General features: G+C 43.5%; 1 protein-coding gene across 2 annotated transcripts in view; it reads left to right on the plus strand.

The window, feature by feature from the left end:
- The window catches only part of CLTC (clathrin heavy chain), a 723592-nt gene that overhangs the window by 126003 nt on the left and 573939 nt on the right, over positions 1 to 23650 (plus strand). For both annotated transcript variants that reach the window (XM_069226425.1, XM_069226426.1), the window contains exons 2-3: positions 3283 to 3490; positions 14143 to 14411. In XM_069226425.1, the coding sequence (XP_069082526.1) occupies positions 3283 to 3490; positions 14143 to 14411 (477 nt within the window). The remainder of the gene's footprint in view (positions 1 to 3282; positions 3491 to 14142; positions 14412 to 23650) is intronic.

Here is a 23650-nt window from a genome sequence, read left to right on the forward strand (position 1 = left end):
TGCTGTCTAGCTAGTCCCATGCCTCATTAAGTGCTGAAACAAAACGCATCCTCTCCCTCCTCCAGCATCCTTTACTCAGCAGGGAGGCAAGATCATGGCAAATTGTTCATGTTTGTGCAACCCCCTTTACCTTGTCAAAGGGGTGTATTTGTGCTTTTACACTGCCTGAGTGAAATCTGGGAGGACCATGGTGGTGTGATTTTTGTACAGAAGTGGGCCATGTTGCCTTCGTGTTTGGAGGGTTGTGTCCCCATTCCCAAAGTTGAGCAGCTGTGCTATATTTCAATGGGGCCCGGGTTTTGGTGGGGTCCCTGGTATTTGATGTGCCTACTCCACCACAGACTATGCGGAGACATTGCTAGATTTCACCATGCTCGGGATGAAGCATTCCACATTACTGCTTTATGTCCATTCTGGAAATCCCACCAGGCAAATGTTATTTTGGCGTGATCTCCACACTTGCATCTTCTGCTTGAATGCCCAGGCAGCTGGCCGCTTCCTTGAGTTGGGGTTGGGTGGGTGGACATGCACATTTTGATGGCTTTCTTTACCCATTATAGCACGGTCTCTCATTCCGCAACAAACAACCAGAAGACCTTCCTCTGACGGGGCTGCACAGCACCACCGGCCCAGTCTGGGTTGGATCTCATGGGCATGGCCCTGCACAGATCAGCTGAATTGAATGTTGGGTGACTGCTCCAGGCACTTCATCCCCAGTACCCTTGGGCCATCCATGAGACTGTGGCTGCTAGCTGCCATGTTGAATTGCTGCCTCCTGACAAGACAGGGTTCTGAGCTGTAACTTGGCTCCAGGATATTTTCCATCTGCCGCAAGGTCCCAGTTACTGTTCCTTATGGTGCCTACTGGATTGGCAGCCTCTTACAGGCTAGCCCCCTTAGGAGAAGTCAGATTGTGCCCTGTGAGGTGATGGTGCACAGGTTAAGTTAAGTTCTAAAGTGGGTACTAGCCTCTATCCCTAGTAAGATGGAAACATTGTTTACTAGTCACCAAGCATTTCATTGCAATCCACATGGGCCACCACTTGAGGTACAACTGAGACTCACTTCTGCTAGGAAATGGTTAATCATCAGAGTAGTAGACATGAGCTAGCTACACAGAACATGTCGGCCTGACAGAAAGCAATAGCTGTTAAGAGAAAAGGACTGGTAGACAACTTAGTAGGTAGAAGACTAGTCCTACGTGCATTATGCAATCCTAGGGAAAGCTGCCCAAGCAGAGAGAAAAGTGATCTTCTGAGTACCAGTGAAACAAACCCAGTAAATATCCAGATTTCCTTTCATGGTGACATTGTCCTCTATTCCCATAAACCTCTGGAGGGCAGCTGCAGGTTGATCACTCAATATACGCAGTCTCCAGTGAAAGTGGTACACAAGCACTTACAATTGTCTTTGGGTGACATGCCAATTTCCCAATCACCTGGACATACCGCCCAGGTCCATCCTTGCAAACCTTGGAGGCTATTATTGGAAAGGGTCCACTGATCAAGATGGCCACTCTTCTTGAGTCCCTAGTGAGTCACAAGTGAATGCACAATTTGTGCCTGTGAGGTAAGTTTTCCGTCACAGAAGCAACTCTTCTGGTTGGATGAGGTATGCACACTGTCCAATCAGGAACCACAAGATAAATTCGGATAAGTCAGATACACACTGTAAATTGACCCATGCTCACCCTTTGGTAGCACAAAGAAGGCAGGTCTTAAGAGGTAATGAGTAAAGTATTTGTGCAACACAACACACAGCATAATGAAAACAACTTGCAACTTCATCTGCATTTATTGTAGTTATCCTAGGATCTAAATTACTCATCATGCCACTATATTTTGTCATTTTAATGCAGAGCTTATACCACCCTTAGGTCTTCTAAAAGCCATTTGAAACGCTTCTTATCTGTTTACCAATACTCATTCTTGCAGTTTTACTCCGTTAATTTTTTTGGAATGAAACTTGCTATGTTTTGAGGACACAGGGAAAATCAACACCTTTTCCAAAGCTCTGGAGAGTTTTGCTTCAGGAAAACTAGAATACTGGCATGGAAGAGGGATTGTGGAACATGCCCTGGCTGCCACTGGTTTCCATTCATTTTAGTTTCATCTTTGTGAAGCATGAGTATTGTTGAGTTTTTACAGAAATAAAGGTGCTCACAACTTGTAGGGCCTTGGTCTTTAAGGCATAAAAAGAGGCAATCATTTTACAGTGGAACCAGTTAGCGAAGGGTGGGTGCAAATGGGCAACACATGCTTGCGTGCAGATGTGTATACTCTTAGAAGGGACAAAGATAGTGGAAAATGGTTGTCCACTAGTGGTGCTATGTGTAGAGGATGTGGGCATTTCCACCAATAAAGGTGTATTCCTTACTGGTTTTGGGTGGATTTCAGGTGCTTGTTGCTAAGAGGTCATAGCTTCTGTTCTAGAATGGGAGAACTCACTTTTGCATCTTATTATGACGGTGATGAGCCTAATTAAGAAGGACATTACATTCTATACTAAAGATGTATAAATTGAGAAGGATTACATCTGGGTGTGTTCATTTTAGGAATACTTATCATAAACCGAGATTGGAGTTGGGTAGCACAACATCCCCCAAAGATCTTCCTTTTTCAATAAGGAATGTGGACTTCTGGCCAGTTGAATGGTAGCTCTTTGGTAGTTTTATACTGGTGTCTTTATTAATTGCCGAACCCAGCAGCTCAATTGCATATTTTTGAGTGGAATACCCAAATAGTGGCTTCAGAGCCAGACTGATTATTGGTAGGATTGGGGAAACCATTTGCTTTTACAAAACTATTGGAAGAGGAATGTCCAAAATGAAAATAAGAAATCTGATATTGTCACTTTGAGGTACTACCTGCATAACCTTTTGTCATAGCAGGAGAAAAATAACTGTTGAAGATAGGCTTCCTAAAAATAACCTTTCTGAAATAAAATCTGACCTTTTGCGGTGTCAAACACCCATTTATGTAAATGAAAAATAGATTGAGTTTACTCTGTAGCATGTAGATTGTCATAGTCCATCTAAATTGTTGCATGACGTTCCTTCTACCTGATGCCTCCCACCATGCATAAAACAGTTTAGCTAAAATAATTGTTTGTGATATGCCAGTAGATGCAAGAGGAGAAGACTATATATTGTTAAAATACTGCTGTTGCTTTGAAAGGATATATTGTACCACTGCCAACAAATAAAACACTTGTGTTCTTTGTGCACTATAATATTAAGATGTCTAAGGTTTCATTTTCATTTGGCTTTTGTTTTTGTTTTAGCTCCAGAACCTTGGTATAAACCCATCGAACATTGGCTTTAGCACCCTGACCATGGAATCCGACAAATTCATCTGCATTCGAGAGAAAGTGGGAGAACAAGCACAGGTGGTAATAATTGATATGAATGATCCCACTACCCCTATTAGAAGGCCTATATCAGCTGATAGTGCCATCATGAACCCCGCCAGCAAAGTCATTGCACTAAAAGGTATGAGTACTCTGCTATGAAACTGTATCATGTACATGCTGTGGGCTGAGCCGAAGAAACGAGGCAGGGTTTTAGAAGTCAAATTGTTTAAATAGGTTTGGTTTTTAATGGGTGGGCTTTATTAATGATGAAACATCTTCAACAGTGTACAGAGGTCAAAACTAATTTTTCGTGTGGATCTTTAAAAAGTGGTTGTGAAGAATTATTAATTTTGCGTTGTATGGCACCTTCTGACAGGTTATGTGAATTTTAACTCTGATCAAAATCAAAGATGATTGCACTGCAGATGAAGTGAGTGGCACTAAGCCTTTCTGTTCTTCTACAAGAATATAAAACCCAGGAGTATTAAGTATTTTGTATTTATTTTATTTATTGTTTCAGTTAATTAAAACCATAACAATTTTGCCAAATTGCATGATAAAAACATTCTGATAAAAACTAAAAGAAGATTTTTAATACAGAAAGATTAAATGTAAATTGGTAAGTCAGAAAAAGAGGGAAGGAGAACAATTTTACGTTTTAGTGTCCGTGAAATAAAGAAAAAAGTTGTCTCGCTTAAAAATGGGAGATAGAAGATATACAGGTCCGTAGCAATTCACTTTATTACTGTCCTGGAGCTTAAGAGAAGTCATGGGTACTTATGAGTCTTCCAGGGTGTGCGACTGCTCGACCCACTAGAGCGAAGAACCTGAATATTGCTTTTTTTGCATGACGTGTTTCAATAATTTGACAATCTTACAGTTTAGCTGGAGTTCATGCGGATTGAAGCAGGCTATTATGGCTCCCCTGCAGGTCCTAATAGCTCTGTCGGTGAACATCCTCTTGAGTAGTCTCTTCCGAAGGTCTAACTAACCCAGACAGATGCAGTGTGTGTGTATTAGGTCTTCCTTTTGGCATGCACAGTGCCTACACTGCTGCAAGACGATGTCCTTCCATGACGGAGCATTGGCCAAGGTTGCAGGTGCCTAATAGTATTGTCATGAGATTATGTTGCATGTGCGGTGCAAACGTTGTGAAGAGATAGGCAGCCGGTTCAAGTTTAACATGGTACTCCATGGTCATCCACGCATTTGACTGGGCACTAAATTTGACTTGATCTTCTATGAATTAAAGCATTTAGTGACCTTGGTACTCCCTTTGGAAAATGATTTGTATGTCTGGACTGCCTCCCACAAGTCCTTAAGTCTTAGTTGGATGATCGAAGGTACTTGTTGTAGGCGGAGTACTGGTCATGTTCTAGTGCCTGCCAGAGAGCTTCATTCAATTTGTCTGCTGAGTGACTGATTTTGTACCAAGCTTTAACTTCCTCTGCTCTTGCGGCCAAGTCTTGCCGTACAAGTCCGAATTCAAGGCGGACCTGTGCTGGTAAGGTGGAGTTTGGTAATTTGAAGACTCGTCTGAATACTTTGATCTGTGTTTTGTCTATCAGGAGCATACCCTGACTGTGCATTGCCAATCTTCCGTAGGTTTGTGTGGGAAGCAGTTTGGATGAGATGACTGTTAGCATAGGATGAAGTGATGGACCATGTAGCTGTTTGGCCAGGAGAGAAAAAACGTAAATTAGTGCTGGGACTCTTTGCGCGATGTATCTCTTCTGTTGACTGAAGAAGCCCTGGGAATCTAAAATTACTCTGAGATATTTATAATATGGCACCACCTCTAATGAAACGTTGCTTAAGGCCATCCTTGATCTAGGAGTGCAGCCTACACACATTATTTTTTATTTTGACACATTGATTTCTACCTGGTTGAACTGAATATAATCTGCGAGAATGTTTAGGGATCTTTGAGCCTGACTTTAGTACAGCTGAGCAGTGCCAGATTCTCCACATATAGTAGGTGTGTCAGTGAGAGCCGTCCTGAACGAGGAGGGTGAACATTTCTGGCGTCCAGAGCTGAGGTCAGGTCTGCCATAAATGAGTTGAACAGGTGGGCGGCGAGTACACAGCCTTGTTTTAAGCCGAGGGTTGTGGGGATTTTCCTAGAGAGCCTCGTGCTATCACCGATCTTTATGCATACCCATGTATCTGAATGTAAAGCGATTATTGCTCCAGAGTAGGTCTCTATTCACACGGTTGAAGGCAGCTTTAAAATCGATAAATACAAGATGTAGTTTCCTGTAACAGCGTCTACTCTATCAAAAATGAGGTTATTAAAATGTTTGTCGTAGTACCCACTCCCTTCCTGAAGCCTGTTAGGTTAATTGGAACGATGTTATATTTTTCAGTCCATGTTATTTCAACCAGGAGCAGGGAGGCAAAGTTTGTTGCCTCAACGTCGATAAGAGTGGTCAACCTATGATCACTCGGGCTGTCTCTGTTGCCTCCCTTAAAGAATGAATTGATTATAGAGCCTCACCAGCTCTCAGGGATGCCCCCTCCTAGACTTACTTCCTGGTATAAGAAGGTAAGCACTTCTGACCAGAAGACAGCTTCTTCCCTAAAGATCGCTTTTGGAATTCCATTAGGCCTTGGGGGCTCCTTCACGGGCCGTTAGAAGTGCGCGGTGTGTCCTGTAAGTCGACAAGGTAAATTAAATGTCTCCCTGTTGTCCGGTGATGTGGTTTCCCATCACAGGTGTCCATGGTGGCAATTGCAAGGTTTTTCCATGGGGATCGCACTTTGCTGTGAAAATTGTCTTGAGATGACTCACCCAGGTCTTTTCAGGGATATTAGAGTTGTTTATTAAGTTTCCTCGGATGTTTAGATTGTTGACAATGCGCCAAAATTCCCTGGGATTTTTCCCTTTTACATTGTGTATTAATTTTAGCCAAAAGGCGTTCTCATCTTCAGTCTTGTCTTTGCATTTTTGTCTTGTATACTCTTTCTTTGAGTTATTCAGTTGTTCGCAGAGTAGCTGGTTGCCTGGTCGAGCCTTCAGGTGTCTCGCCAGCTTCCTTTGAGCTTTTTTGAGGAATCAGGCTTGTTTTGAGAGAAGGGCCTGGGTGATTTGACAGATTGGGCGTGATTGGTTGCTAGGAGAATGCATGTCCAGTATTTTCGCTTGGAAGTCTTCCCAGGCATCCGTTATATGTTCATGGTTTTTAAGACTCTCCAACATAAGCAGTTTTGCTGATAAAGATAAGGCTCCTATTGTGGCAGATGACCAGCGTAGTCTCTTTAGGCTTATTAGCTCTATTGAGCCCATTTGTGCTGGGGCAGGTTCATGCACAGTCAAAGAGGACCTTAAGGTCAGTATTTGGTAGGAGTGGTCACCGGAAGTGGTATATTTTATTTGAAATTTCTGTACCAAAGGAATCAGAGGCAATGTCACTAGGGTGTAATCTAAAATAGACCATGAATTAGGCCCGTGGAAGGTGTAGCTTGTCGGGGAGTCACCAATGAATCTCCCGTTTAGTACCCGTATTTTGAGGTATTCCAGTGACGTCACCAATTGTGGTCCCTGCTGATCACGATGAGTAAAGGTCAATGACACATGTTTCGGGCAGTTCCAGTAGAAGTTGTTGGCACCTAGTATTTTGTCTTACTCTTGTGCTTTAATTAAAATAGAGTTAAAGTCTCCTGTCAGAATGATGTCCCAATCAGGTTAGGTCTGGCGGTAGTACGTAATCATTGCGGTTAGCCTTTTTATGCGGCTCGTTTGCGAGAAGAGCCGGGGTGTACTTAGGCATTGACAAGCAGCACCTGTGGCCTGTTGATGGAGGTCCAGTTGCAAAGTTTGAGCACTTGGCATTCTTTGTTTTCTTGTGGCAGCTCTTCTGTCTCCATTTTTAGGGTTAATGAGAAGTAAACTGCTAGACCCCCACTTGGCCTTTCGTGTTGCTTGTGTTTGACTGCGTTTATTTGAAAGGACGTGAAACCAGACCGTGGAAAAACCCGTTGGGACCAGGTTTCCTGGAATGCAATTATATCCATTTTGTGACAGGCTTTAGGTGGGGAGCCTGTTTCCAACAATGATTGAGCACCTGCTATGTTCCAGGATAGAAGCCTTAGATGTTTTTGGTCTGGCCATGCCCATAGTGGCAGTGGTTCTCATGCGAGGCGAGGTGCATTAAGAGTCACCGGCAGCCACTCCCATCTGGCTTCGGCAAGTGCTGTTTGGATTTGAGTTGGGTGATTTCTTTAGTTGCCAAGAAGCGTGGAGGAAACACCTAAGGTGCCCCTCAAGACCATTGTGGGTTTTTCATCCGCTACCATGGGAGTGTTCGAGCTTAAGTGCGGATACGGATATCTGTCCCGCTCCGGCCTGGTTATCGAAATCCCCCAGATCACAAAGTGTGAAGCAAATGCCAGAATATCATCTACTATTTCTGCTGATTCCCAGGTTGTTAGGGTGGCTTCTGGGCAGTTGTCCTTGACTTGTTGAAATTATACAGTTATTAGATCTGTGGAGGACAGGGTATTAAGCTCAGGAATTGCTTTTAGGAGCCTCACTGTTACCTCTATTCAGGATGTCATGGTTCCTTTGAGAGGTGTAGTGTGGTTGAAACCACAGCTTAAGGGGGAATCCTCTTGTGCATTGATGGTAGTGATTGCCTAGGAGATGCATTATGTGCAAGTGCCAAATTTGGTGTTTTGTGGTGCACAAGAGGGCGTGGACGAGGAGTGGAACCTTTTGAGATGAGTGCCCTGTCAGATTTTGCTGGACCTTGAATTAACTGACTTTGATTCCTGTGGAGGGGAGTGACTGTATGCATTGAGGAGTCTTGCCTTTGTGGGGTGACACATTTTTGCACAACTGAGCAGCCTTGGGTACCTTTGTTTACTATTAGCCTACTGTTTGAAGGATGACCAGTTACTTGTTTCGCTGTGTTGGTTCTTGGAGGATCTGTGTTGGCTAGTTGATGCCCTTGGTCAGTGGTGTAGCCTTTTGACCTGGTATTAGTGTGTTGGTCACGTTTCCCCTCTGGGGTGGGAAGGCTGTGTAATATTATTGTGATTGCATCACTTGGCATCGGACGAGAGACTGGATAGGATATATGGGCCTAGAGCGATATTTGTCCCGACTGCGGTCTGTGTTTGGTTGAGTTCTATTGGGCCAGCTTGGTCTGAATGAGATTGTAAGGTAGATCTTGCCCTTTTACGCAGGGGCGGGTTGTTTGTAAATATTATCTTGGTCTCTGATCCTGCGGGTTGAGACTGTACCACGTGGTTTCGCCGGTGTTGCTCGGGATTGGGGGTGAGCTGTTAATTATTTTTGATGCTCTTGCAAACCTGTTGCACCCCAAGCGTGATTGTGGACTGATGACAGCTTATTCTTGATCTTGAGTTGGTTCTTTTTTGGAGAGGGCGGTGTCATCTGATATTGATCCTGTGCAATTCAGATAGCTAATCCCGGCTAAGCGCTTTCCACATGGCTGTTTAAATTGCTGTTGCTGTGTATCACTGCAGTGCATTTAAACTGTAGCCTAGACAGAGTGCGGTGGTTCTCCTGGCAGGAACCTATTTTTGTTATACATTTGGGTGGTGTAAATACATACTTTAGCCCCATATGACAACTTTCAAAGCCAAAAGTGCACTAAACGCACCAGTGGACTTCTAGGGAAATAGACCAGACGGGGACTTCTCATGTGCAGCACATGCATTAGAGAGCAAGCACGGGTACTTAACTGCTTTTTAGTTCTAAACCCTGAAAATCCAGACATGAAAATATTGGAGGATTGTGACAAAAATGGGGACATTTTTTACACCGAACATCAGCTCTTTGATATTTATTGACTTAGATAATGAGGAGGCACTAATAAGCATGCCACATTTTCCTTAAATTCTACCCCACATTCCAGGCATTTGAAAGTGGTACTTCAATAATCCATGAAGCTATCTTGACGCTCCATGATGTTTCCGTGATTCCTCACCTAGCCTTCCACTTTCAGCAGTTGTTGCTCCATCCCTCACAGATGCTCAGCTTCCTGACCAACACTTACTTTTAGAGCTTGCCGACTCCTTTATTGGCTGAAAGGTCTCATCTGTTTTTTTTTTTTTTTTTTTTTTTTTTTTGCATGATTTGAAGTCCTTAAGTAGGTCATGGAGCATATTACCACCTGAGCATGTTGGTGTTCTATCTGCGGCACCGTGGTGCTGGCTTGAATTAAGGTCTGCAGCTGGTGAAAGGGAGAGGTCATAACACAACAAGATTATGGACGGAATGCGGAAACTTCAAACACTCACTCCCTGTCAAAGATCTGGGTTAAATCCATTGTTCTTTTGCTCACCATGCCACCCAAGTTTTGGCCCCAGCCGCATGCAAATCTCTCGACCCAGCTCCCCATGGGAACAGTCCAGTCCGAACTGCCAAGCCTTTTCCTCCCTGGACCGGAAACAAGCATCCTGGGCACGGGTACAGTTGATCATCCCTCAACAGCCAGACTAGCTTGAATCCAATGGCACAGTAAGCCAGGGACCCACATCTGGGCATACCCTGGCCACTTACGGCGAACATAGCAACACATTATGATGTTGGATAGAGTGTTGAAACTTTTCAAACACACCCCCAGTCACAGATCTTGGTTAAATGCATTATTCATTTGGTCACCGTGCCACCCCAGTTTGGACCCAGCCACATGCAAATCATTCTTGACCCTGCTCCCCATGGGAACAATCCAGCCTGAACTGCCAGGTCCTCCATGGACTGGAAGCAGGCATCTTGGGACCGGTTTCGGGGTCCCATGGAGAGCAGGGTCGAGACTGGTTTGCACATAGCTGGTTACAAACTGGGGTTGACGTGGCAAGCAAAATAACAATGGGTTAAACCTTAATCTGTGACTGGGTGAGTGTTTGAAAGGTTTCAACACTCCAGCCATCATTTTATTTTGTGATGATGCTATGTGTGCTCTAAATGGCTAGGGTATGCCCAGACGTGGGTCCCTTGCTTGCTGCACCACTGGATTCAAGCTAGCCTGGTTGATGAGGGGTGATACCCCGAAACCGGTCCCAGGATGCTTGTTTCTTGCCCAGGGAGAACCTGCTTGCCACTTCGGGTTTGACTGAGCCCACGGAGTGCAGGGCTAAGACTGATTTGCATATGGCTGGATCCAAACTGGTGTGACGTGACAAGCAAAATAACAATGGATTAAAACCAGATATGTGACTGCGGGTGAGTGTTTGAAAAGTTTAAACACTCCATCCATCGTTTGTTGTGATCTTGAAAGTGAGAGGTCTAAAGGGCTGAAATTCCAGAACTCACTGGCCTTTAGCAAGTTGAAGGGATTTGACTATCCTGTGCTCAAGTAGTGCTTGCCCACTGTTAACTCTACAGGTGTGGTGTAGGATCTGTGCCGGAGCTCTGATTTAAACATATATCCACCCATGTGCCCTCCATAGTCCATCCGTTGTCTGTCACTTCGTTGTTCAAACAAGCTTAAATGCAGTGGTAGCTATTAAGTAAAAGTTAGTAGCATTGATAGCATTTACTATGGACACGAATCCAAAACCTGAGCCACTTCACTGGCATTGTTTGCACTTTTTTCACACTTAAATCCAGTTGTGTGCACTCTACCACCAGCACAACTAAACACATCTTGTTGAGTCACCTTGCTGGACACACCCACACGTGTCTTATGTGCATGAGGGCTCGTCACCAATGTAGATAATAGGTGTATGAACAAAAAAGGCTTTGGGTTTTGGTGTGCTGCGTGGATAGCTCACAAACTGTGACCTAACAAATTCCATTCCGTGATTGTGGTGTCGTCGTTCTGATATTGCTCAGTTTGGAGCTTTAAAGAGTTTAAACCACGAAGACCCCTGAGTGGCTTTCTGCTTAGTAGCCTTTTACATGGAAGCCAATTATTGATAGTAAATGGTGGCTGGAAAAGCTAATTCAGGCTTGTCCCGTGTAAGCCAGGGGTGTCGGATTTTCAGTAGAACCACCGAATAAGATTGATTTTCGTTTCGGTTAAATGTATGTATACGTAGGTGGAAATTGTTAGTCTGGCAATATCTGTCTCTTGGACCCCCACTGGACTTCCTGCTATCTTCGTTAAACCTTTGGCTGAAGTACCACTGTAGCCTCTCCGCCCAGCTCACTTTAACTGACGAATCCCGCTGCTCAGTCTCTCGAACCTCTGATAAAACGAAACACAAAAAAAAAAAATCTGAGAACACACCTGACAACTGAAAAATAAAATTATTTTCTGGATAAGATTCTTTTTCTTGATCTGATTCGCAATGTGTGGCAAATTAAATGAAAGCTAGAATGTGTGCTGTGTTGCAAGGTTTTAAATTGAGGTTCTAAAAGCTTTTAGGCCGATTGTTTTTCTGTGGTGTTGTGCTTTTGTGTACTCATGAGTTATTTTTCCTTTTTGTTTTCTTTTATGCATGTGTGAGTAGTCTTTTATGCAGCTCTAAACGTGCAACTGATTCTCGTGTCAGTCACTCTGGGCTTCTACTAGCCCCCCTCCCCAGCCTATAGCTTTTAGAATGCCACTTATCATTCTTTTAATTTGTATGGCAGTCCAGTATTTGATTTTTTTTAAATTGCCTTTGTAGATTTAGAAATAATGATGTTTTTTTAATGTTTTGATACTGTTTTGTTGTCTGTCACATTTTTTTAATGCTTTCTTGTGTTTATGCAGATGGTGAGTTACCTCAATATAGGTTGTATTGGTTTTTGTCCTGTTTTATGAAAAGAGAAAGCAATAAAGAGTGCCAAATTGTGGGCGGTGGATATTACAGAGCAATGTAGTGACAGTCACAGATCTGTACCCTACTGGGCATTTTCTGTAAGTAGCAGTGCTGACTGTAAGGGCAACAATTGAAATGGTATTTTTCGTCCTTACACCTCTTAATCTTCGTTGGGAAACTTCATCATTTTTAAAAACAATTTACACGTTTTCTGGAAGTAGACATTTTCATGCAACACGTATTTAAAAAAAAAAAGTTGCATTTGTCCTGCTTCTATAGCTGTATTCATACCTGGATACAGTAGCCATATTGGGTTATCCATTGTGTATATACAGTCTTTGTCACGGAAAGATCTGGCAGTAACAGGACCCGCACTGACGTTTTCTCCTTTTACAATACTTGGTCCGTATGAGTAGATTAATTTAAAGAAAAAAATGTAAACTGCGAAGCGCTATTAAAATGTGTGTGTTGGTATTGTATTTACTTTGAGCTGTGAACGCAGTTAACAGTGCATGCTGCACAAATACGTACTAAGTGCAGTTCAATTGCTTTAAAGGTACTGGTTAAAATGCACTTCATGCTTTTTATAAACAGGACTCCAACTTGTACAATTTCTTTTCAGTCTGGTGGATTCCCCTAGTGTAAATTGCATATTGTTTTGGATGGAAACACGTTTTACCTGTCCAACAAAATCAGTTTCATTACAGCCCAAGGAATATAAATACGGATTTTCCTGCTGTTTTGTAATGTCTTCAGTGCAATACAAGAACTGCATGACCTGCGCTCATTTTAAGGCATAAGATGCTTATGCCCGTGTCCATGTTGTCAGTTTAAAGTTTTCGTTTTGTGATTTTTTATTTTTTTATTTTTTATTTTTTAAATTTATTACAATGCCTCTTTCACATAGTCTTGGACCTGTTAATTACTGCATTAAGCAGTTTCTACAAGTCATCTCATGAACATCGCTAGGCTTCGTTCTAGAAGTGGCTGAAGGCGCACTTGTGAATGTTGAACATTTCGAGTTGAACAGATGGTGTTAGAGGCTTAGGGGAGGGGTGGAGATGTAGTCGGATATCACCAGTAATTATGTAAGCTCAATGTGGCACGTCAAGAGGAGAAATAGAAGTAAAACATAACATGTAATTTTGTGGAATCTTGAGCTTGTTTTTTTTTCTTACACTCAGATGTGAGGTGAAGAATGTACTAACTCCCTTTATTTGCGCTAGCATCATCTATAGATGCAGGAAAGGGGTCAAGTAATTGGCCCTCGAGGGTTACATCACTCAGAAGTGTAAACACTGGAGTAGCAGCATAAGTGCTAATGAGAAACATGGGCCTTTGCATGAGCAGAAGCCCTTGTCCTGTTTTCACAGGTGACTTTGCGTCGCCTAGTACTCTTACCATTCTTCACCTGTCAGCAGTTTCATTAATACGGGTCATACTTCTACCTTCCTATTTTTTGCATTGATTTTCTTAAGACGACATTTCAGCTTATATAATATCATAGTTTGGGGTCGAGTCATTCTTTTAGCCCCAGATATATTTTTTTCTAGCTTCCTTCTACTAAAAAAATCTTAGATTGGGGGCGGTTTCAACACTGAAAGCTTTCTAAATGTTAAACGTATAAGTCGTCAGCTTTTAAGGTAGAACACCATTAGTTCATCAAATGTAGTTGGACCGCTGTTTAATAAAATGCTTCCAGCACAAAACACTATAAATTGGTTCTGTGTTTGCAGAAACCTATTTGCTTTTCAGCCTCTCTAGCGCCATCTATAGAGCACATGCAAGCCTCTTAGCAGCCAGTTTTGTGTTTGGAAAATGGATCTAGTTGATCACTTTTCTTTACTGCTATGTGTTCATGTAAAAGATGCATGGTTGAAGGTGAATCTTAATTTCTACTTTTACATAACAGCTTCCATGTGCGTATTTGTGTAAAACGTAGTAAAATGGTGTCCCCATGCTCAAGCCATCAATCATGAAACTAAGTAATGGTGATGGAGCTTATGAAATAGTAAGGGGCACCTGTGATATTTCAAATATTGTTCTGATTTTCTTTTGCCGTTTAATTTCCAGCCGGGAAAACGCTTCAAATTTTTAACATTGAAATGAAAAGCAAAATGAAGGCCCATACCATGACTGATGATGTCACTTTTTGGAAGTGGATCTCACTTAACACCGTGGCCCTAGTCACTGACAATGCAGTGTATCATTGGAGCATGGAGGGAGAGTCGCAGCCCATCAAAACCTTCGACCGACATTCCAGCCTGGCCGGGTGCCAGATCATTAACTACCGTACCGATGCCAAGCAGAAATGGTTACTTTTAACTGGCATATCTGCCCAGGTAATGCACTGGCAACATGGCTGTGGTGTCTTCCAAAGTGTTGTATTGTCCCATCAATTTATCATATGTTGCATAATGCAGAATGTATTGTATGTTTGTATTATACTGAAGTGCTTTCATCTGTTTCACACCCAGCAGGAATTGACTCACCATCTTGTTAATGATGTACCTCTAGCCACCTTGTCCGTGTCTGACAAGGACCTGCTTGGCCAGTCCCATACTTTGGAGGTCAAAGTGGCCTCTGTAGATAGTCAGCTGAGCAAGAACCCGAGTTAGTATGGATTCCCGGCCAAATACTAAGTTTAAATTCACATTTCCCCTCCCCTCTTACATCTATACCAAGAGGTAATTGAAAAGGGCTGCTTCCCCCTTGAACTAGACATAACCACTATTGACATCTCCACAAGGCAGGAAAGCAACCAAAAGATTGTGCCACATACCGTCCAGTCTTATTGATTGATTGATACCGAACTGAAGATATATACTAAGGTACTTGCCATTAGGGTCCTGTCACTGATTACCACGCTTATATACCCAGACCAATGTGGCTTTATGGTACACTGTAGTAAGAGTCATATTATTCATGTAGTTCATACCGATCTTGCTCACCATCTTATACTCACTGACCATGCCACACTCCTATTTCTTGATTTTGAGAAAGCCTTTCACTTCATAGATTGGTAATTCTTATTCCAAGTCCTCTGTCGAGTGCTTTTGGGCCCTATTTTCACTTATGAAAGTGCTCGATGACCAGGGTCATGCCCAAGTGAGGGTCAGTGGCACTCCCCATTGGCCGAGGAACTAGGCAGGGATGCGCTCTCACTGCTGCTGTTCGCCTTTGTGAGTGAGCCATTGGCTGCATGGATCTGATGTGATGCACACATATGAGATTTGCATTGGCAAGATGGCTTTGAAGACTGCATTGCATTATGACCGGACTCCTCCAGGTACTGCATCCATATAGGGAGGCCTTGGGTCTCTGGATCAATTGGATAAAGTCACACTTTGTCCTCCTCAAGGGCAATAATACGACTGTTGACCGGCAATCCTGCATCACGATTGGTCACCTCAGTGTTCAGTACTTAGGGATCTACATTGCCCTAGAATTTGTGCTAACTTGGAGCCTCAACCTTAACCCTCTAATGGCACAAACTAACTGGGATATGGCCTGGGACAAGCCCCCTACTTAATGTACTTGGGCGAGTGACTGTATTCAAAATGACGGTCCTGCCTAGGCTTATCTGTCCTGCAAAATGTCCCCTGCTCATTCCACACACTTGGCTTGAGAGTTTTCTGGCCAAGATACAAGCCTTCCTTTGGGAGGATAAATAACTCAGGATCACCTTCGACAAATGCACACAATCCACATATGAGGGTGGAATGAGTATAGCAGACCCACATCTCTACTACCTGGCTTCCCAAATCCAAGTGATTCACGACTGGCTATTTGGGGGGGCTAGGAAGACCCTGCAGTTCAACTTGAAGGTGTCCATTTGGCTGGCAACACATTGATGGACTGTTGTATGTGATCCCCCTTTCTAAGTGGCTTCTGGAGGTCACACAAATGCCTGTCTTGTAATGGTGAGCGGGCCCTCGGGTGGATCCAGTGGGATCGTAAACATACACAGGAAACCCTCTTATGGCATGTAATCTGGCTGCTGCAGACAACCAAACTGGTAAGATTTAGTCACTGAGACTTCATCTGCATCTTCAAATTAGGTGATTTGGTGAGAGTTTCACAGATAAAATCATTTCTGGAGCTGCAGGCAGACTTTAGGCCTCATAAGTTCTAATTCTATAAATTCTTACAATTATGCTGTTCTTTAACAACATCAAAACCTCCTCTGACTGCCCTCCCAGGGTACAACCCCCTGGAACCCAAAGTTACTCTTGGTCCTTTAGGTCGGGGAGCCATCTCAACCCTCTATCAGTCTTTGGTAGCCAAATCCCAGACCAGTTTGAAACTCAAAAAACAAAAACAAAAAGTGGGAGAACTGGGTGGGTCCCCTATCAAAAGCAATTGGTGAGATGTAAAGATGGCTGTAAGACAATTAGTCATCTCATTACAATGAAATACCTCCACATCTCATACTTTATTCCTGATGCATTGAGAACATGGATGTGCCTTTTGCATCTGCCTGTATCAGGTATGTTAGTGATGACTCTGGTTTTTAGCATGTGGTTTGGGAATGCCCGAGCATTGCACCCTTTTGAACCAAAATATTATGTACACTCGCCTAGATAATAGCGCACTTGGTTGTTTGTTCTTTGCATTGCCCTACTGGGTATCCTAGATGATGTGGGTGCCCCCAGAGGAGAGCATATGTTCGTGGGCATTGATGTTACCATAGCCATTTGAGCCTATGCGAGACAGCGGGAATCTTATCTAGCTCTTTCTCACGCCGAATGGAGGACCATAATGGACTGGTGCTTCAAAACCGAGAAACTGATCTAATCTGCATGAGGCTGCCCTCATAAACATGGGAAGAATTGGGGAAGGTGGTGGTCTTACTGTAACATACTTGTACCTTGAATAATACGTAATACAGCTCTGTGTCTATCTGATCTGCTCTTGTTCCTTGCTATGACCGCATCATGTCCTTCAAGTTTGAAATCAATAAAATTTGGTTATAAAAAAACAAGATCTCGTGACTGGTGACTATTAAATTTCCTGATTCACATTCACAGGGTAGGAGTAGTACCTCATCACAATAGACAGTCTAGAGGAAAAGGCCACTTAAAAACTGATGCCCTTTCTATATGTTACCGTTAGTTGATGTACCCATGTTCATCCTTCTTGATGCTGTGTGAATGCTCCACAGTTTTGTTTTATCAAGCTGATGCTCATATATTGTGAATACTCGTACATATAATCTTTAAATCAAATTGCCATTGTATTTATTTTATATTTGAGCGCTGCCTTGGACATAGGTACCACATACAGCACTTCTTTCAGAGTTCTAAGTCTGCCTCTGATCACCCAGCCCTACCCCTGTTCCCTTGACTGTGATCACTTTGTGCCCAGACTGAGATGGTGCTTCCAAGAAGACCTCTTTTTTCCACATGAATTTGGTGGGTTGGTCTTTTTTCGTGACCCATAACAACATGTGTACATGGATAGGTCACCCTCTTTTTTATCACTTGTATTGTTGAAGGGGTAAAGTTCTAAAAATAGGGCTGTTCAGTACTCCTCTGTTATTTTCTTTTTTTTGTTTGTTTATTAAATGTGTAAGGGTTTTCACTCTAAACACCAGGCTTCATGATTTAAATCTAAGTTAGTAGGTTGGAGGCCCCTCTCCACATGTTATAATTCTCAATGTGGTGCCAGCTAGCTGCCCATTCTTTTATGGCCTCTTTAACAGGCTGTAATGGCATTTGCTGACTCCAGGCATTAGTCTGGCTTCACGATTACATCTATATTGGGAAAGAGTGCACATGAGTTTCACCCATGAAGATCGAAGTCTCTGCCAGTTAACCCTGAGGGAGGAGAGTGAGCCAATACGACACCCCTGTGGCCTGACAGCAGTCCAGCACCACACACCTCAACCACCCCCTGTCCCCCAAAGTTCACTTTAGTTATCTGCACCTTGGGGGATTGAAGGGGGGGAGTGGAGTATGGCTTGTTCTGGATGCACTTCAGCTTTTAAAGGTGCTATTGCAGTGTGTGCTCTGAGTGGCAGGTCCCCACTTACTATCAACACCACAGTTATTGTCTCTCTGCAGCACGAGACCAAGGGCCTCATTTTCCCCTTGCTCCTCACTTCCATGCCCAGCTCTTTCTCACACAGAGGCCTTGTGCAATGTGCACCTCCATTCTGCTGTTTTGCAGACAGCTTTTGGAATGTCAGAGAGAAGAGCTACAGCAGCTCCATTTTTCTGGAAATGCCACAGCACAGTTCCAGGTATAGCTAAATAATCCTTCATTTACCAGGTACAGTCTCCACTTGTTCTACTGTAAATAACCGAAGTATTTCTGCAGGATACATTGCTCCTGACCAGAAGCAGAGAAACTAGGCAAACTTATTTTGCAGCTACCCACCCAATATACATTCTTTTTTTGACAGTTTGTTGCTCTTGGGAAATGGTTTTACGTGGTGGGTGAGAGAAACCATGGAAAGTAAATGTGAACCTGGAATTGATCCATGCCAGTGGATGTAATTTTCCCCCCCAACTGTTACAGATATTCTAGAGGTACCCAGGGTTGTTGGAATACCAACTTATAGAAAATGTCTTATTTGAAAATAGAAAATAGTTCTATGCATGAAAGATTATTATTTTTTTTTAAATGGCGTCAGTAAAAGGTTTGCTGTGCTAAGATTATAATCTTCCAAACTTTTAGGAACAAACAGTTGTAAAGAAACTGTTTTTTATTGTATATAAATGGTAGTTGAATGTTCTCCTTTATTTTGGTTTTTACCTGCTTTGGTTGTGGTGGAAACAGGTGAAATCCATGGATGAACCAGGAAAACTACTTTAAAAAAAATGTAAAAAGATCTCATTAGACCCAAGCAAGCCAGTAAAAGACATCAACCACATATCATATACTAACACAGAATTATGAATTGTATATGTTTAAACATTTATGTTCCCATCCTCCTGTCTCCTGCTTCTCCAATCATATCGTGTGAGTTAGGATCTTGTGAAAATATTGCCACAAGGTAGTTTGGAGGGTTGGATCACAGAGACCCCCCTCCATTTGCCCCAAAGTTTAGTCCACTTTAATTGACAACTTTGGCTTTCATATATTACTCTCTCTATCCACAAACCTAGGCTAAGAAACGACTGTTGAATTATATTTCGATTGTCTCGTAATATGGAAAATGATCCATTGAGGGATAAAAATAATACCTGTAATATCAAGGGCTCGGACGTCTGACACACTCTTGCAGGAGATCAAACACAGCAATATGGCCAACTTAGCTGATAACTGCTTCCTAGGCAGATAATTATTACTTGGCAGTACCCAAACAAATTAAGTGCTGAATTAACGTCCCACAGGGAAGAATACCTGGGGTAGGGAGGGACCGATCATCTTACTCTCCTCATCAATTTCCTTAACAAAAAATGATGATCCACTGGAAAATCCTGTATGGGGAGATGACCTGCTGATACAGTTGAACAACAAGTATTTACTGACCTGTAAAAGCCATACCTCCGCTCACGATTGCAGCCAAACAATTCACCATAAGAACAACTACGGATGCCATTGGATCAACCACTCTCTGCACGTGCCAATGCACTCATCTTCCCAGCGCAGTCCAGTATCTCTTATTTGTGCCATCTGCTCAGGATTTGGAGAAAAGGTCTTGAGCTTCTGCCGAAAGTCCGCTGACTTTCCATCTAGACCTGTAATCCTCCACACCAGTGGTTCCCAACCTGTGGTCCGGGGACCACTGGGGGTCCGCGAAGCCTTCTCAGGGGGTCCGCAAGAGCAGAGAAAATTAAAAAAATATTAACAAATATTGAGAAATTAGGTCCCCAGCTTTCAGTGATGACTCAGACGGGGGTCCCCGGATTCCCATGATATTTCAGTGGGGGTCCCTGGGTTCCATTAATGTTAAAGTGGGGGTCCACAGAAATCAAAAGGTTGGGAACCACTGCTCCACACCATGAGCAGAAGCTTCCACGCCAGAACCAGATGGTGAGGATTCCCCAGCGGATCCTGCAGAATATCCTGTCTGTGGGTCGATGAATTGGAAAATCCCAAGAAAGTTCCATTGTCACTGGAAACCACACTTGCGAGCTCCAAATTTGCATGATCACCAAGCTCTCTTGTTGCAGTCTGACTTGCGTGACTAATTGCATCAACATTGCAAATGGGAGAAATGCATATCCCTCTTCCATGCTCCAGTTCTGGAGGAAAGTATTAGTTGCTTGCGCCAGCAGATCCGGCCTAGAACTGAAGAATTGGTCTTGCTGATGGTCGAAACGAGAAGCAAAGAGATCCACTGAGAATGGCCTGCAAACTCTTCAGAGAGCTCGAAACACCTCCATTTGCGGTTGCCAAACACTGAGATCCTGAAGACAGCGGGAATGCCAATTGACGACCTCGTTGAATTTCCCTGGAAGGTATTCTTCAGTCACCAAAATGTTAGGATCCAGGCAGTAGTTCCGGAAACTCTTTGTCAGATCTGCCATCATCTTCGACTTAATTGATATATCCGACGTTGTCCATCTTTAGCAACACAGAGCAGCTCGCCCTGTTCTGTGTCGCACAGTGGACTGCGAAAGAGCCTGCCATGTGCTCTAGGCAGTTGATGTGTAGCAACTGCTCTTCAGATGACCATTTTCCTCCTGTGGATACACCACCACAGCTGGCGCCCTAGTCCGACTTGCTGGCATCTGACTCGATCACCATGTCTGGGGCGGGACCGAAAATGGCCCTCCTGTTTCAGGCATCAATGTGCTTCAACCTCAACTGCATTTCAACCCTGGCCTCCTCCGATAGCGGAACCTTTGTCGAATGCGATGCGCCTTCCTGAAGATGTTGCACCTTCAACCGTTGCAGTGTCCTGTAGTGCAGGGGACCTGGGAAGATCACATGAATGAAGGATGCTAACTACACTACCAAACAAGCCAGCTGTCTTAGCGATGTGTGTGAGACCTGGTCATTGTTTTACTGATCTTGTGACGAATATTTGCCTGCCAGGAAGATTAGTGTTGACTCAAGGGAATTGATCATAAACCCCCAAACCTTGTCTGAGCCGGAACCAACCGGGATTTGTTTAGGTTGATCACGAATCCCAGATGCTCCAAGTCCACTGCCATTTAGAGATGGGTGGAGAGAGAAAGAGGACATTGATCCATCAATAGAATTCGTCGAGGTACACTATCGAACAGATGCCCCTGCCATGGTGGAATCCCACCACTGGTTTCAGCACCTCTGTAAACCCCCCAAGGGTGGAAGGTAGGCCGGAAGGCAAGATCTGAAACTCGAACACCTGCTGTTTCCAATTGCACTGTAAAAACCATTGATGTGGCGGGAAGAAAGGAACCATTAGATATTGATCTTTCAGGTCCAAACAGACCAGCCAATCCCCTGGATGCATAAGGTCCCTCAGAAGATGGATTCCCTCCATCTTGAAGTGACGATAAACAAACCAGTGGTTGACCTCCCTGAGATTTAGGACTGGACATTTACACCCATCTCTTTTGTCCACATTTAAAATGTTACTGTCAAAGCTAGATTGTTGCAGCTGTGAAGGCACGATTACCCGTCTTTTGACTACTTCTTTTACCTCCTGATTTACAAGGGCCGCCTGGCTTTCTTTAAAGAACAAAAGCTGGGGAACACACGCTGGAACAGGAATCTCCACGAATTCCACTTGAAAACCTGGTTTGTCTGTAGGACCTACGCATTGGATGTGACCTCCATCCAATTGTCTGCAAACATAGACAATCTTCCCCCTACCTTTAATTGGGAAGAATGGAGAATCCTTACTTTGGTAGATCCACGACCACCTCCTCTGCCACCACAGAAACTTTGGAATCTTCTGGAGGAACAAAAGTTACCGAATCATGTGGTGTCTTGATACTGCCACTGGTGGGAGTCTTGGCCTTTGGGAAGGTGTTGGAGATAAAAAAGGCTGGATGAGCACCACCTACCACGCCTGACCCCAGAAAAAATCTTAGTGTTTTTTTGTGGAGACCTGAGCCTTTTCCAAAGAGTTAAACATAGCAGCGAACTTTCCTAATTATTTAATGAAAGGCATCTCCAAACAAACCCCCTAGTGAAGAAGGGCCCACCTCAGACTGCCAGATCCCCCACTTTGGATCCAGTTTAATCAAAAGTGAATTCCGCCTACTTGCAGAGTGTGCAAAGTTTGCATTGGCCAACAAAATTACTCCTCTCTGGGCCCAAATGGGCAGAGTTTCTGGAGAGATAAGGTCGCCTGACTGCTTGGCTTCCTCAGCCATTTCCCAGATCTTCATGATTGGTCCTGTTGGATCCAATAGCTTGTCTTGACAAGACCGCCATGAGTGATTTATGCCCTTCTTGGGGGTCCCTGATGTATTTTGTTAGTGACCATGCACAAATCTATTTCCAGAGTAACGACCACCTTGCCCTCCAAGAATGGACGTGAGCACTCTCCTCGCACGTGGGCTCTAACCTTATCTAGCGATCTGCGCAGTCGTCCCACCATGTAAGCTGCCACATTTTCTTTTGGGGACCACAAAGCAGACCTAGGATGAAGATGTGCATCTAGATCCACCACTAAGAAATCTGAGGCAGCCAGTGGGACCTTGGGGTTAGAACATTTCAGTCGACAAGGCCTGGAAGGGCCCAAATCCCCCTCCAAATAGCCCTGCAACTCATCTCCCCTGGGAGTGAGAGAAGACGGAACCTGTGGTTCCAGCGCTGGCGTTTGTGGGGTCACTTGCAGGAAGGCCTTTTTTTAGGTGCTTGAACGCATCCAAATCAGCACCCTAATCTGCAGAGTGCTTTGATGCTTGCTGCTGAATCTTGCCATGCCGAGCCTGCTTAATAATGGGAGCAGTAATAACAACTCTTCTGCCACTTTCGTTGACGAGCGCAAACTTTGCATCATCTGCAAAATCAGCCGTTCCCTAGGAGGAAGCCATAAGCCTATTCTCCCTTGGCCTAAGAAATTTTCTTGAAATGCACAAATATACACATTGTTCTGTTTATTTGTTGTACATTGTTTGCCCATGTATAGACGTTCAGTTTGTAGGTGCTCCAAAAAGTGGAAAAGATTGTGAACAGTGACAAGGTGAATAAAGGTGCACTAATGCGATTTACAAGCGAAATAGGCCAACATTGACAATGCAATTTATAGAAAAGTGACTGAAAATGAAAGTATAATTTTCAAGCACTACAATGAATGCCAGTCAACAAATAACTGTGTTGACCCTCTCCCTAAGAATTATTTTGCTGTGTCTTCATCAGGACAAAGATCGTAGCAACCATATTTTTGGTTAACTGGACTCTAGTCATTGGGCTCCCTAAATTCAGGACTCTGTTGTTGATCAGCCTAATGGACAGAGAACAAATATTAATCTATTAACTATGCTCTAGTGTTTTCCAAGAGCCTGTATTTGGACAGAAATACTGGACTCTGTGTGCAGAAGCTCAAACTCTGCATCAGTGATTTGGACTACTTTTTTTTTAATCTGTTGCAGGAATGTGGTCAGCAACGCGCCGATCCTGGTGCCTTACATATTTAACTGAAGTAATGGCTACTGCTGCTACAGCAGTAAGACTATCAATAACGGCCAAC

This window comes from Pleurodeles waltl, chromosome 3_1, assembly GCF_031143425.1.
Source record: "Pleurodeles waltl isolate 20211129_DDA chromosome 3_1, aPleWal1.hap1.20221129, whole genome shotgun sequence".
Classification (NCBI taxonomy): Eukaryota; Metazoa; Chordata; class Amphibia; order Caudata; family Salamandridae; genus Pleurodeles; species Pleurodeles waltl.